The following is a 16081-nucleotide window of genomic DNA, read 5'->3' as shown; positions in this document are numbered from 1 at the left end:
TTCTCAGCACCCTGTTAAATATCAAGGCGCCTCTCCATGTAGATACACACATATGCATCAACACCCTCCCTGCATGTACATACATGCCCATTTTATTATGCCATGCACACCTAATAACTTCATCCTACAATGAAATCTTCACACACATACACAGATGCATGCTAACTAACACTCCTTCTGCAGCACACACACACAAAACCTAATGACAGGCACCAGAGAAATCCAACGCAGCTCTGCAGGCAGAAAGTGCTGGCTGAAGCCATGCAGTGCACACCCAAGCCACAGCGATTGGTGTCTCATCATTATGTATAATAAATAACAGCATTTAATAATAACAGCACTGTTGTGCTGCCTGCACTCACACCCTCCCGACTCCATGCTCCTAAACCGTTTAAACAACATGGTCCTGTGCATGAAGCACACGGAATGAAAAGCAGGCAGGACATGATCACTGCAAGAGATAGGCTCCGGCAGTGAAAGCTGCTTCATGTCAGAGTGGGCTTTACCCAGCTTTCAGACGTGTGATCTGCATGTCTAATAATGAACAGATTTAGTCAATCCATCATTTCTGGCATCAGTCCCTTACCTTGAAATGCTGCAGCTGAAGTATCTGGTCCTCAAGCTGTTGTCTCTTGCCTTCTATTTCTGTCTGCCTTTTCCTTTTCTCCTTGGAAAAATAATTTTGAGAGAAAGAGAGAGGGAGAGAGAGAGAGAGGGAGAGAGGGGGGAAGAGAGAGAGAGAGAGATATCTCGTCAGAGAAACGGAGGCTTTAAGGGTAGCAGATTCGTAACAGCATGTAAGCAGTCAAACACATCTGTACAGATGTCACCAGTCCCATTTCACCTGCTCCTCTGCCTGCTGGTATGCAAAAAGCAGCGTCCTGGGAAGATGCCAGCCCCAGACTGGCTGGTTACTTGCCAGTAGGAGAAATTCTCCTCGCTTGCTCCCAGCAGCCGGAGCAGCAACAGTGTACAGTCCCAGAGGAGGGGAGAAAACAGGCATAACAGCTAAGAGAGAAGTTAAAGGGACAAAGATATGATTTTGCATTTGACACACTGAGGCCAAAACCATGGATAGTGTGGTGCAATTGTGTGACAGCAAGGTGTCACAAAAGCAGGGGTGGCATCATGGAGGAAGAGAGCAGTCTGCAGACCTCGTTTTTCCCCAGCAGGGTTGGTGGTAAGGCTTTCCCTGGGCTCAATGGGGGGAAGATGTTTCAGCGAGATTGCATGGGATTTACATACAAAGTAAATGGGATTGGTAACCTCCAGCTGTCTGTGTTTAACATTCAGGTCACCAGCACATGCCAGCAGCTGGCCCTTACCAGGTCCCTGAAGCTGGAGTGACCAAGTGGTGCCAAGGACAGCACCGTCCTTTCCACAGCTGATCTGCTACAGCCCTGTTCATTGCCACTTGCCTGTGCCCAGGCTGTCCCCTTCAGCAGGCAGCAGACTCTCTCAGGTGTTTCAAGAGGAGAATGACTTGCTTTTTCCCCTGCAACACCTTCCTCTTAAGCAGGTAAACTGTTTGCTTTTGTCAGCCTTCTGCACTGTCTTGGGTGCATTTCTCTCCATCCATCCATCCATCCATCCATCCATCCATCCATCCATCCATCCATCCATCCATCCATCCATCCATCCCTATCCTGGACAAGGTTCCCTCTCCTCAAGGTCTTTTCTCATTTTAGATTTTGTAGCCAAGACAGAAATACTGAGTAATAAATTAAGGCAGTCAGCCTCTGTTTTTACTGGAACAATGGTTTTTATTTCTTACCTGCAAAACCATTTTTTTTTGTTGTTGTTATTTAAATATTTCAGTAGCTGTAAGGTTGGGTTTAAAGACATTTGGGGATTCGTTAAATCCACAAAATAGTTTTTCTTACTTATTTCTAGGTGCCCCACTGATGCTCTGGGAATTCTCTGCTTTCCAGGGATTTCAAGCCTTCCTGCCTCATCCTTAAGAGTATATGATAAGATTCTGCCTATGCAGAATTAATCATCCTTATGTTGGACATCAAACAAGGCATTTTGGGAGGAAAACATTACATTTACAAGGAAGATCAGGAAACTTAAAAAAAATTATTAGTTAATGTCAAGCTCACTAAAACCAAAGGAAAACATGGAGGTAGAAAACTGCCTGGACCACTTCTGCTGAAGAGCTAGATGTCAGAAAGGTGATGGAAAGGCTGGAATAAGGAACCCAGAACAAGCAGAGTAGCTAAATGTTGCATACACCAAGCTATTCTGTAATGTTTTTCACACTCTTACATGCTGATTATTCATGTATACCTACATTTACACACACAGTCCCCATTGTCTGCAATATGTAAGACTACTGCTGAACAAATATATCCTCATAGCATAGAATCCTAGAATCATGGAATAGTCTGCATTGGAAGGGGCCCAAAAGACCATCCTGCTCCAACCAACCTGCCAAGGGTCACCTTTCACCAGAACCAGTTGCTCAGGGCCCTATCCAGCCTGACCTTGAACACTCCCAGGGCATCCAAAACTTTCAGGCAACCTGTTCTAGTACCTCACCACCCTCGCAGTAAAGATTTTTTTCCTAACATCTAATCTAAAGCTACTTTCTTTCAGTTTGAAGCCATTTCCCCTTGTCCTGTTCCTACACGAGTCTCTACATGCTCTTGTCAAAAGTCCCTCTCCATGTTTCTTGTAGGGTCCCTTCAGGTATGGGTAGGCTGCAATCAGGTCACGCCTTCTCTTTTTCAAGCTGAGAAATCCCAGTCCTCTCAGCCTTTTCCTAGGAGAGGTGCTCCGTCCCTCTAATCATCTTGTTGGCCCTCCTCGTGCTCTAACAGATCTGCTGAAGTTGTTATAGAGTAGGAAAATCAGAATTTCCAGTAACTAAAGTGTCACAAACCTTGGCATTGCACTGGTCTCCACACACAGAAGACAGTTTTCATTTATGCACATACGGGCATACAGAATTTTTGTACACCTTTAAAAATCCTTCTGATATAGAGCTATGATCTGTGGATCATCACTCCTATCCTCCACTCTGCATTAGCCCTTTCCATTCTTGAAGTGAATAGGGTATTAGATGGTTATGGGGTTTAAACTCCAATATTATTCAGGGACATTTCTTGCCTTTTTTTCATTCTGTGATACTAACAGCATACATGGAGTCTGAAAACCAGAATTTGTTTTTTATTTTGTCCTCAAATAGCTGGGCAGACACGGACAAGAATAAAGTAGTTCCAAAAGCTGTCCCAGTTAATGGCCTAATATTCTTAGAATAAGGATAATTCTGCCCTTTTATGTCAAACTGGCCAGGTGAAAAAATATTGTATTTCATATATGTAGGCATTAACACCCCACATTTGACACTCCATAGGCCAGCATAAGGGACATACATCTTCACTGCTAAGTGATCTAGATTGATAAGTGCATCTATATATATATATATATACACACATATGTTTATATCTAAGTTTGTAGGCACACACAGACATAGATATATACACACACATGTATATATGTACGTATTCTACCATCCAAAAAAACTGTGCCACTAAAACCTGTAATAGAAACCACCACAATAGATCCTTTGGCTGGTTGTGTCATGCTGTATAATGGATGCAACAAGAAAGCCTTATAAAAGATAGATGAAAACTCCTTTTCTTTTTGAGAAAGGGAAAGCACTTAGAGTATTTTCCCTGTAGGCAGCAACACAGCAGGCACTAAAATACCTGAACTACTTACCAACTAGTGGATTTCTGTGGAGTTAAATTGGAATATTGCTCACGTTTCCATTTCACTGGCATTCAGACTGCCTGAGTGTGTATGCCTTTACCCTCTGATTTTGTGGCTGAGGAATATGAAAACTAAACTACTCTTTTTTTTTTTTCCCCTAAAGACTGTGCAAATCAGCTATCAGGACATTTTACCTTCAGGTCACTATATCACATTCCATTTAGGTTTAACCCAGTCACCCATACACTATATGTGTACCTGGTTTATGTAAGTAGGTTTTGGAACAATAGAAGACTGGAATGGATGACAAAAATCCTACCAAAACCATCATGTCAAGGATTTTAGACATCATGCCATCCTCCACCTAAACAGTCCTCTAATTCAGTACTTTAATGAGAATGGGGGATTTGAAGCACTTGCTTAACTGGAGCATTTGTTAAGGCACTTTTCAATGAGTAAGCCAATAAATCTTCCTCATTACTTTGTTCATCTACTTACAGAAAACTTTTTTCCAAGTATTCCTGCTAAATTACAAATTTCTAACCGTCCCAGTACCAAGAAAATAAAGTGCTTGCTTTAAACAAAAAAGTTTACTCTAGAAACTGGATTGAAGAGAGGTGGAAAATACTGGAATTAGTTTTATTGTGATTGTGGCATGTTGAAAGGAAAACTTTTGTGTCTTTCTGAGGTGTATCTATCTATTTTGCTTTGGTAAGAATACAGACAGTCGTCACAGATAGTTACCGTTCCAAAATGGTAGAGGAGCTCCATTTGGGAGGTAGTTTCAGGGCACTCTGAATATTTGAGATATTAATGAGCAAAACAGGATTTAACCTTTGCATCTCTCCCTTCACCAAATTACAAGGAAAATGAGAAAGTTAAAATACTTGGTTTTTTTTTTTTTTTACTCAGATCTACAGGATGGGAAAAGAACTTAGGTCAAACAGGAAGGTGACTCACATTGTGGAAAATGATATTTGTATTCAAGCATTCATACATGCATGTGCAACATGCAAGCCATAAATTTATTTCCGAGAAACTAGATTTGGAAAGGATGAAATTCTTAGTACTGAAATTGGTCAGTGGCCTCCTCCTATTGCTAAAAACCAAATATAAGATACTCAGTAAGAATCCTTGCACTTGGAAGAACAAGAGGAATTTGGAGGATCAAATAGAGACCTGTAAAATCATGGAAATAGCCAGCGGACATCTCTGCTCACTCTGTTTTCCACAGAAAGGAAAAAAAGGCCATCTAGTGAAATGGGATGGGGCAGGTTTGAAGCCAATGCAATGGTCTGCTGTGGAAATCCATGCCTCAGGATCAGGGTTCTAGAATGTGATGGATGTCCCAGGGGAGCCTGGGGAGCATCAAAGAGAAGGAATATTGTGAGGACAGTTACTAAAGAAACTGAAATACATCTGGTTCACGAAGCCCCTGAACCACATATGATTTTAAGACCTTCTGTTAAGTTTTTGTATGCTTTTGTCTTTCTTTCATTGCTAATCTTATCAACTACTGACTTTTTTGTCTGAATAGTGTGTTATGTTAATCAAAACAACCTAGAGCTTAGTATCACACTTGTCAAACTCTTCCAGTCAAAACAACTCCAACAACCACAAACCAGTGCCACCAACTACAAAAAACTCAAACCCAAAGCAAGTATAAGATCGTGAAGAAAACAGATCATACCAAAACTAATCCCTGTGATACTGCAGTCAGAGAATACTTCATTTTTTTCATTACAAAACAATTTTTGTTCTTGTTTAGAAATCTGCCTGCAGAGTATGGGAAGTGATTCAGAGATTACTCAGCCCACCAAGCCATAACCGTCTGTGGAGAAACATGCACCTCTACCAATCCTTGGGGCAGTAAAGAGCTGGTAAAGCCCTTTGATCTACTTGCACTGGCAGAATCATCTGATTTCTTTGCTCTAAAGCCAGCTCAGACCTGTGGAGAAAGCACACCATGAAGCAGCACAGAAGCTAAGCACTATTTGATTGACCTCACTGTGAAAATACATGCCTAAAATTGATGTCAGGCTAAGGCTCATGGTACAAGTATCCAAAAGAACATGCTGGGATAAAAGAAAACATCCCCAACTCAACAGAAAATCCAACAGAGGTCATGTGAGCCTTGAGGAGAAGGGTGGCACATCACTGGAGGAGCTACCATCAGTAGTTTCAGAGCTTTCCCATTAAAATCATCCTGCATGCCGAGCAAGTGTCCAGCTTGACACAGAGGTTGTGACAATACAAATGTTGTGACCATGTTTGCCTGTTGTGACAATGCAAAATAAATGCACCCAAAAATGGCACAACTGGAGGAGAACTATAGTCTGCTTCAAAGCAATGAAAACAGTTACAAAAAACTCTAATCAAAGAATTACATTATTTCTTCAGCAAGTAACTATTTTCTCTTCTCTGCCCATTTGGTAGATATTATTTTCCCTGTATTTAAAACTCAGATATTTTTAGGGCAGGAAGTGAGGGAAAAAAAAACACGAGCAAAAGAGCTCCTGATCTCTCATTTTTCTGTTGCCATTTCAGAGACACCCAGAATTCTGGTGGAGCACTCTGGATTCTGTAAAAAATTTCAACCTGCAGTTCTCATAATCCCAAAAATCCACTCCTCAGGGAAACTGAAATTTTCATAGGGTGGTAGTTTAAATGACCATTTTCACTGTGGTGACTACATGTCTCTCATAAATTAAGTCAAATCTGTATATTTATTTCCTCTTTTGCTGTTCAGAGCAATGGTTCACAGGAAAGAAAATATTGAGAGAGACAGGCTACTTTTCTCTCTTCTTTTTATTTTTCTCTTCTGTTTCCCCACCTTATTTCTAGCCCCCCCACCCCCTTCCCCCCCCCACCAGTTCCTTCTTCATTCATGTCAGGCCACCTCTTTATTTTCCTCTTGTGTTTGAAAGCAGGAAACTCTCCTGAGACCAACTATCCCTAGCAGCTGTAATGATACAGCCCAGTACTGGCAGCACTTTGCAGACCCCAGTTCTGAATGTTACCTGCTGTTGTGAACAGCAGGCAGCACAAATGACAGCACCAGAACAGGCAGGATGCAGAACTGAAGCAGAGACACTCTTACATCAGAATAAACACACCTCAAAGGATGGTGGCAAGATGTCTGCTCCTTTTGGATCATCAGTGCCCATTTTCATTACTTGCTGCCAATTGTCTTGCATGACTATTCTTAGTGAAAATCCTGTTGTTATGGGTAGCCATGCAGACTCTGTAATTGCAAGCTGAGGGCTTGCCTGGTCTCCTGTTTTGAGCACTGGGAGAAATATATGTTGTTTCCAATCATGGGAAATGACTCTTCCTGCAGCTCTCTCGTACCATGCTCCAAGCAGAATCAAGCCTATGCTTGTCTTGAGATCAATTTTTTTTCTCTGCCATTACACTATCAACAAGACATAAAAGTGAGCTACTGGCTTTACTCCCTTAGGCATTCTCCTGCAAGACCCTCTCTGCCCCAGTTCCCTGAAATCCCATGGCCACCCCCCTAAGCTTTGTTTCCTTTGAAACATGAACGAGGGAAAACTTCCCTGCACGTGTATACTGGACTACAGCTTCTGAACTTGAGAACTGCACTCTCTGCTTCCACATAGCATCTAAGAGACTGACACCCTTCTTCACTGACACTTCTTCTGTGCAGAAGGCATATTTCTGAAAACAGAGTCATTATTTCAAGTGTCCTAGGTGTCTAAGACCTTGGTAGCCCACCTTACTGGACCTCCTTGATACCTAATTGAAGCAAGTTGTATGTTGGCAAGTTCTAGATGGGATACAGGGATAGCTGGTGTACAGCCTGTTGCTGCAATGATTTTCGTTATCTTCCACATACCCACATATTTTATGATAAAGCTGTGCCCATTTCCATTACTCCAAGCAAGAAGCAGATGGGTTATCGAGGAATAAACAACAGGAGTTCCCAATTGCACAGGTGCAGCAGATAAATGCCTGAGGGGAGCAAGTGAAATCCACCTAAAAGTTAATGGCTGGGTTTAACTCCCTTCCTCATGCCTGTTCTTTCCACAGTTGTATACACAGCAGGAAGCAAAGCTGAGATTGGAGACAAGGTGAACAATTCATGATCAGCTATACCCTCCACCTCCTCTCTTGTGAAACTGGTATAAAATGGAGATTTTGGTCACAAGGGTTGACTCCCATTACCCAGACAGCTTGCCACAGCATGCACAAAATGACTTGGCATGTTTGTATTGGAGACAGAATAAACTTAATTCACTGAGTCAGAACCGAGTAATGGAGTAACTAGAAGAGTTCCTGGAAAGTTATGGAAATGCTTCGTTTCTCACATATTGAACAGGCCACTGCTAAAGGTAAGGCAGCATTACTTGCAATAAGGTGACCCTCAAGGTGAAGAAATAACCTGTTGTCAGGTAGGAATACACTGGCTTTCACTGAAACTTTGCATCTCTTTTCTCTACCAGTGAGGGTCTGAGAAATTATTTGCTTATGCACAAGGCAAGGGTGGTTTGACAGAGGTAGAGAGACGTGGGTCCCAGCAACCAACCTAAATGCTCTCCCAGGAAAGGAACAAGTATTTCTGCTCTGCAGCCCCCTTTATTGATGATTTTTGTCACCTGCATGCAGAATAACAGTTCTTATAAAATTCATTTGGTCCATTTCATCTATGAGTTAGGCTGCTCTTGCACTGTATCAAAGGAAGGGGTTCTCCTGTGCTGACCTGCTAAAGCAAATAGACTAGCTCTGCTTCCACATGTGTATTGCCTTCAACACAGTGTTCGAGCAGGACACCTGAACTGGTCACCCAGTCTGTTTGGGATATCAGAGGAGGAGTTTGTAGCCCTGTAACACTAACTGCGGCACAGGGCTTCTGAATGAAGAACATTTCCTGACTGCCACAAACCCACTGCCAATGACTACCCAAGTCAGTACTGTCCAGCAGGAGAAGGGATCATCTTTGGTGAAGACAGTAATTCCCACAAATCTCTAAAGGGCTGCAGCAAAAATTTCAGCTGTCCTGTGTGCTTGTAATTATAGCTCTCTGGTCACTGAAGGCAACCACCACACTGCACATAGACAATGACTGCTTAATTAAAATCACCATGCATCTCCAACAACAAATAAAAGGATGGCACTGCTCCCAGAACAACAGCCCTTACCAAAAACTGATGAACACGGGAAGGAATTTCCTTTTCAAAAATTCCCTCATTAGCAATTTTGAAAGGGGACGCAATGGAAAAATGTCTCATTGAGATAGTGAAGTAAAATTATTTGAGGACAAAACATGGTTCCTCTGGTATCCCATAGGGAAATCCCCACTTTGATGGAACACATTTCATTGCGTTTTCATGCAACTCAGATATGATATGCAAATCTTCCTTTCACTGAACGCTACTGGGTCAATGGAAGCAGCTTCAGGTCTAATGCAATCCATGGGCATTTTTGACTGGGCCAACACCATAATGAGTCCTTGAAGTATGAAAAGTTTTAGTGGATTTCCATATTTACTTCCCACTTCTGAAGTGATCATGGACTGACACCCACAGATGTTGCTTCCCTTCAGTTGCTGACAGAAAACAAAAGTCTCACTTTCCTACGCATTTACAATTTGATAGTGAGTGTCAGGCTCTTTAATGGCTGCTGGGAGGTGACCACGGTCATTGGGGTCTGAGGATCTTTTCTGTGAGATGTGACAATGAAGCAACAAGTTACCACAAAAATGACAGATTCCTACTCTCTATTAATTTCACATCAGCATGTCTTCCAGAACTTTGAAGTTTTTACACCAACCCTGAAAATGGGTGAGAGCTTAGGGTCACCTGAGTACAGAAGCAACCTTCTCTGCAACACCAATTATTTCTGAAAAGTGCTCAAAAAACTGTATAGAGCTGTTATTATAAATCATGAAATGATTTATCCATTTTTCTGGATAGTCCCTAATAGCAGTTATAAATGACAGGCAACTACACTTCATTACCTAGTGCCTACTACAGCTAACCCTCCAAGATGATACGTGAAGCTTTCCAGCACTTACTTCTTCTACTGCAGCCTGAGCTAAATGAAAAATTCAGTCTTCATCTAGCAAATTGCCTTTCTTCCTAAAAATAAGGTGAATTTTCTAGATAATCTAGAAAAAAAATCTGAATGATTCACACAGAAGAAATTCTGAAACTTCTATTTTCTCTAAACAACCAGCAAAATTCTCAAATAAGCTACTTTTTAATCAAGCACTTTTTCTCTGTGCTTGATTATTTTCACTTTTTCTTAAAAATATATTTTGGGTAAGGAATGTTAAGCAGACTTTACATTCTCATTCACAAAAGTATACAATAGGGATTTTCTTTAGCCTGAGTAGACCATTTGTAGAAAATCAGTTCATTAACTTTCCCTACTCTCATGTTGCTACTAACTGGCTTTGGTTTAAATCCATGCCATTGAATGTCTTTCACTGTCTGCTGCTGAAAAGAAGAAAGCCAGGATTTGGTCTGTGGGCATAATTTAATCACATTTCCACAGCTCCAAATAAAAGTCTCTTGTTTACCCTCATGCCCCATACACTCCTAAAACACCTCTTTATACTGCCAATGAGGCTGTTGTAAAGGCTCAGTGCAAAGGTGGAAACATTTCTGATCACAGCTGAGTATACAGAGAAATTCCTATACAAAGCTTATCTAGAAATGAAAAATAAATCACAACAATTCTAAGGTATCCAAGCTGAAGCTATGATTGCTTATGCTGGTTTCCCCCTAAGCAAATGTCTGATGAGGATCTCCATGCATTATTTTTCACCTGGTAAGAACTTAGATTAGAATTACCAAGACTGGGATTCCAGCAGAATTTGTTTTCCCTCTTTATACATTTTAATTGCGGATATGACAGGCACGTCCACCTCAAGAAATATAAAACTTTCCCAAGACATAGCATATGAAGTGGGAAGAGGAAATTGTATTTTCTGCAGTGGAAAGGGAACAAACTGGTCTGGCTGGTTAGCACAGAGCAATTGCCAGGATCCACAGGGCTACCAGTGCTAATTCTGGTACTTGAATCATATCCAGCTTTTTCCTTGTTATTTTCAGAGCACTGGTAGAAAAGACCCAAATGAAGGAATTAATACATAGAGCTGGGCTTTGTGTTTTAGTCCTTACATTCTGGCTGGATTAGCAAATTGTTTCAGAGTCTCAGTGCCTCACATCAAAATATTCTTACTGAGGCTTCCTCCCTTTGCCTTGCGTGTGGCAGCTTGCCTGCTGGCCCTGAGGCTTTCCGCACTGACCTGTGTGGCATCCCACCCAATCTCCTCATGTCACAGGGCTATGCTTGGCAGGGATCCTCTGCTGCTGAAAAGCACTTCTCGTTTGTGAGATAAAATTATTAGCTCAAACCCCTGTCTTTAAGCTTTTGTCCAGTCTAGGTCATTAGCTAAGGATACTTACATTGTCTGATGCTCAGAGATCTGCTAACATATGTGGCAGGTGTTGGTGCCACCACTACTTTGAGTCCTAACTTCTACATTCAGGAAGTATATAATTCTACATTCATGCCTGCTTTTACAGAGAAAGGAAAGAGGAAGAGAACCTCCCTTATGAGCACAGTGTGATGCAATTCAAAGTCTGAGACTTGCCACCTTCTATCTGCCAGTACTCTTCCAAACTGGTGATGCTAATGAGACAACACACCAGTTCAAAAACCACCATTCTGGCTAAGTTTTCTTTTCTTCCTGAAGCAGCTGTAGAGGGTTGGGTTCCTCTTGCTTTTTGACCAGCTCTGGAGATCTTATACATCTGCACCTTGTGAAGACCCACACAGGTCTGAGAGGGCACGAATGTCCCTCTTCACTTAGGAGGTAACTCTCTGGCTGTCACAGAGAATGGTGGAGCTGTTGGACATGCCATTTCTGCCTCCTCTCCAGCCAGTCAGCGGAGTCGCATTACTCCAACAGAGAACACAGAGACACTATTGACCATAAATGAAGAACTTGATCATGACTGGGAGAGTAGATACATCCATATGCTTGGTAGAAAAGCATGCTGTGATCCAGGTATGCTAAAAATCCTACCCAGCCTTGACCTTGGCATCTCGCCTCTGTAACACATAAAAGAACTGGCTTCATTTCCAGCCAGCTTACTTCTGGAAAGCTTATTTAATCTGACAGGTGTAAGATCACATGTCTCAACACTGAATCTTAGCAGTATGTGGGAAGAATTACTGCTATGTTATTCCTTTAGGTCAGGCATCCCAATGCTCTCTGTGCGAACAGGAACAGCTGGGACATTAAACTACTTATTGCCTAACAAATTCATCTGCTGGCCTTCTCCCTTCACCATCAAAGGCAAAGACCACCCTGATCCTGGCAATACAAAGAGACCCCCAATATAGCTTTTCATCATCATCTGGTCACATCAAGTAAGGAGGAACTGGTAAGCACACAAAACCTGTGACAAGTGCCTGACTGCTCTCCAGGAGCAGATTAGCTGGAGATCCTCAAGGTAGGACGTTCATAACTCCAGGCCACTGGCAGGATGCAGAGGAGTACACAGTGTCAGTCTGATGTACTGATGGGGGACACCCTGGGCAGAGCAACAGGAAAACTCAGCCTGGATCTTACTGCCTCAATGCCTGGCTCCACAACGCAAATCCATGTAGAGAGGGCAAATTTCTGCAGTGCCATCAAAGGTTTGCCCCCTTCAGAAAACTGCCTGCATTTCTCTGTGATTTGCATCCCTGCTGTGAAGTGTATCTGGGAATTCACAGCTCCAAGGTCATCTCAGTGACCCATATGCCCTGCTGTGTAGTTTGTGCAGGTGTTCATGGTTTGTGGAGATCTGAAACAGCAAAGCCTGTATAGTTTAGAGGAATTTCACACTTACCTGACACACACACCTGACAGGTTTATAAAACTGTAAGCCATTTGAACATCTTATTAAGCAGCAATGAGTGCACCCAAAAACCCAAACAAAACCAAACCATGCAGCTAACAGAAGCTTCAGGGATGTGGTTTGATTCCTGCCTCTTCCTGCCTGCCTCCTCCAGTCAGAGTAATGTGGCTCTTCTACTGAATGACATCTACAGGATGTCATGCAGGTCCTGTTTAACTACTCCTGTGCAACTCCTCTGTCTTTATCTGGGCGTTCTGCAGACCTCTGCATAAAAGAGGCCTGACTATTCTATAACAATAGATTTTGAAACCATGCTCCTCCTTCCATGGAGCATTTCTGTCAGTGTTGCTCTTCTTGAACAGTGTTGCATTCTTGAAAATGCATCTCTGCAGCAATTCCTTCTATGAAGCTAGAGGAGGGAGAGGATGCAACTGCAGACATATCCCTTCTCAAAAATCATATTCCTTCCTTCTTCTACCATCACTCCATCCGGACATAGGAGAACACATAATTTTGCACACATGAAGGTCAGATCCTTCTTCCTTAAGGAAGGTCAGATCCTTCTCTGAGGCTGCTTCAGAAGGCTTAGTGCACTTCCTTAAAGCTTTGTCTTTTTAAAATGGGTAGCTTAGTAAACTCCAGGGATTCAGACAATATAAAGTCAGTGAATTGTCATCATGTGCTGCAGTCTTCAACACGTTGCTGTGCACATCCCTGTAGGTGTCCCTGTTAAAGAATCTTATTTCCTTCATGTTTATGTGAAATAAATGTTTCCCTTTCCTCAGCAACTGGATTAAGGTGAAAAATACAACAAGTTGTTATGGTTTGTAAACTCTGATTTCCTGCAGAAGCTTGTAGAAAAACAAAGGTCTCAATTTCCAAGCTAGCTGCACTGTTGAAACCATGATAGAAGCCATGACAGCTTGGAGCAGAGCTGCAGATTCCAAGGAGTGTACACCACCACCCTGGCCTGTAGATTCTCTTCTACCTGGAAGGCATCCAGAAGTGAGATCTCTTTCTGTTTATATGGAAAGACCTTAAGAAAAGTGCTCAAAAGGCAAAAGATGCTCAAGTATATTGGCCAAAAGTGATGCAATGCACCACTTAAATTGAAGCACCTGCCTCTCATGCCACAGTGTAAGGTTACATTGTGAGAATTCAACAGAATATTTGCTCCATGCTTGTGCTGAACTGTATCAACAACCATTCTCTACACTCTCTCCATAATAAATCTGGAAGTAAAAAGCTGTCTTGTTCTATAAATTATGATTAATGGGTTCTGCCCTTGATAATCAGACTGCTCCATGGTTTCTAAGGTGATGCTGCCTTTGCCCTGCCAGCTTATGAACAGAGACATGCAACTTCTGGACATGTTACTGGCAAAGGTGGTCAGAGACTCTGTATTGCATTGATAGAGTGATTATAGTGTCTCTTTTTTTACCTAGAAGTAAAGGAAAAAGGAGAGAGGTAAAGGACCAACAGCTCCCCACCTAGCTTGTGAAGGAATTCTCCAGAGTAAAGTGAAAACCAAACCTCCTATTTTTATTTGTTTCAAACCAAGCTACAATTAGCTTTTTAAGCCTTTCTTCACTTTTTAAAGAAAACTACTGGCCTTCCTTTTTAAAGAAAACTACTTACATCTTCCACACAAATCTGTTTTCACTTTAATTGTTGTGCTACTACCTGAAAAACTGGACCACTGCAGAGCCCAAGGGGGACACAATTACAGGCTTGGGTATGGTGCCACACACAACTGTATCACTTGTCTTTGCAGGGACCTGCAGAAGAGCCTGTAAAGCAAATACACAAAGTCCAATAGGAAAAGATATACCCAAGACTTTTCTAGGGATGGCAGGAGAGTCTAGGAGGAGTGCTGGCAATTTGTTTCCTGGTACAGAAGAGGGGTTGAAAAATCCCTCTTCTCTGTGCATTAGTGCTTATGTGATATGCAATCAGGTATCCCTCACTATAAAGAATTAAAGAGAAGTTTTTCTTGGCCTCAGTGTTAGTGGACCAGCCATACTGCAGAGACAGTAGCTGCTGACTTCTATACAAAATACATTTCCCACAGCTCAAGTCAGCACCACATTTGGCTGCAAGTCCCCCTAACAGGGGGACCAACAGGAGGGGACCAAGTAGTTCAAATGAAGAAAGGACTTGGAAGGCTCAGTAAAGTCTGGTCAGAAAGATATTTTAGTTTTTGCTCACAGCTTGGCAAACCATGATTTGGCTCCAGAAACCATATAAAGCATTAAAATATTCATTTTTTGTAAGATCATTTAACAAAAAAAGAATCTCCATCCTTGACCACTCCTGATGATCACTGCTGTTTGTTTGGTGGTCTCTCTTAATCTCTCAGTCCACAGCAGAGACAACACAACCCACTGAATCTTGACTGAGCTTCCAACTGGTCCACCACCAGAGACAGGAAACTTTATTTAGACTGCAAGCTTTTTGTGGAAAATATAGTCCCTCTCTTCTGTAATTGCACAAAATCCAATAGAAAGAGCGACTGATTCCTGCCTGGGATTGTTATGTTATCAGCGAAACAGTCTCACAGACAGATGTAAGCACTGTGCACAGGAATTCTGTGCAAACTATATAGATTCCCAAAGCCTGAGTCTGGACATATTGAAAACTTGCATTTTGTAGGAACTCAGCACATCGCTCCAGATGTCCAGAGCTACCGAGAGAGCCCTTGGGGGGCTCGGGAGCCTTGGAATGTTGCCAAAAGTACCTGGTGGCTTGACTTTGACCCTTCTAGGGATGTACCACTTGTATATGGGGATATGAGAATCACTGGGGTTTAAAGGGTATAGAGATAGTGTAATTACAGGGCAAAACACAGGATTTAAGATTTTGGTATAGGGGGTTGTGGAGACAAGATGGAGGAATTTGGGCCTGCCTCGTGGTTCTTCTTCCTTCTTCATGTCTTCCATTTTCTGTGTGATGCAGATATTTTTTGATAGGTTCTTGGTGAAGGTACACTTGCTAATAAGAATGATAAGTACTGGGGGCAAAAGGTAAATAAGATTTACTTTGTTTTTGTTATAAAAAGACGTGACTGCCCTGTGGGCAGTCAGAGTGCCTTTGGCTGCCTTGCTGGTCAGATCCCGGGTGGGCAGAGAGAAAACTTTGTAGATAAGAAATAATAAACAACCTTGAAGACCAAACCTGAGAGTCCAGTCTCGTCCTTTGAAGCCTGATCAGAGCGAACCCATCTCACCCTTGTCTGGGCAGAGACAGACAACAGCCGGCCCGGACAGCATTTTGTGAGTTTTTGTATCTCAGATCCTCTGACAGGTATCTTGTACAGATGTAGTGCCATGCTCCTCCAGGAAGGAACAAATGGAACTTAACTCAACTTTGCCTCCTGTCACATTTCACTATGTGAGTAAAGCACAATAGAAGCTCAAGGAAGAGCACATAGTGTTTGTCATTAAGCATTAATTGTATTTAACTGTGCTATAGATGAACACACAAAT

The 16081-nt window shown here is 42.2% G+C and overlaps 1 protein-coding gene across 2 annotated transcripts in view; it reads right to left on the bottom strand.

Moving 5' to 3' along the window:
- The window catches only part of LOC311165717 (paralemmin-1-like), a gene marked incomplete at its 3' end in the record, with an annotated part of 126796 nt that overhangs the window by 76821 nt on the left and 33894 nt on the right, over positions 1–16081 (bottom strand). For both annotated transcript variants that reach the window (XM_084225971.1, XM_084225972.1), the window contains exon 2: positions 587–667. In XM_084225971.1, coding sequence (XP_084082097.1) covers positions 587–667 — 81 coding nt within the window. The remainder of the gene's footprint in view (positions 1–586; positions 668–16081) is intronic.

The sequence above is a fragment of the Fringilla coelebs genome, assembly GCF_963513975.1.
Source record: "Fringilla coelebs genome assembly, chromosome: Z".
Classification (NCBI taxonomy): Eukaryota; Metazoa; Chordata; class Aves; order Passeriformes; family Fringillidae; genus Fringilla; species Fringilla coelebs.
Note: the sequence above shows the minus strand (reverse complement) of the source record. Positions and strands in the feature narration are given on the sequence as shown.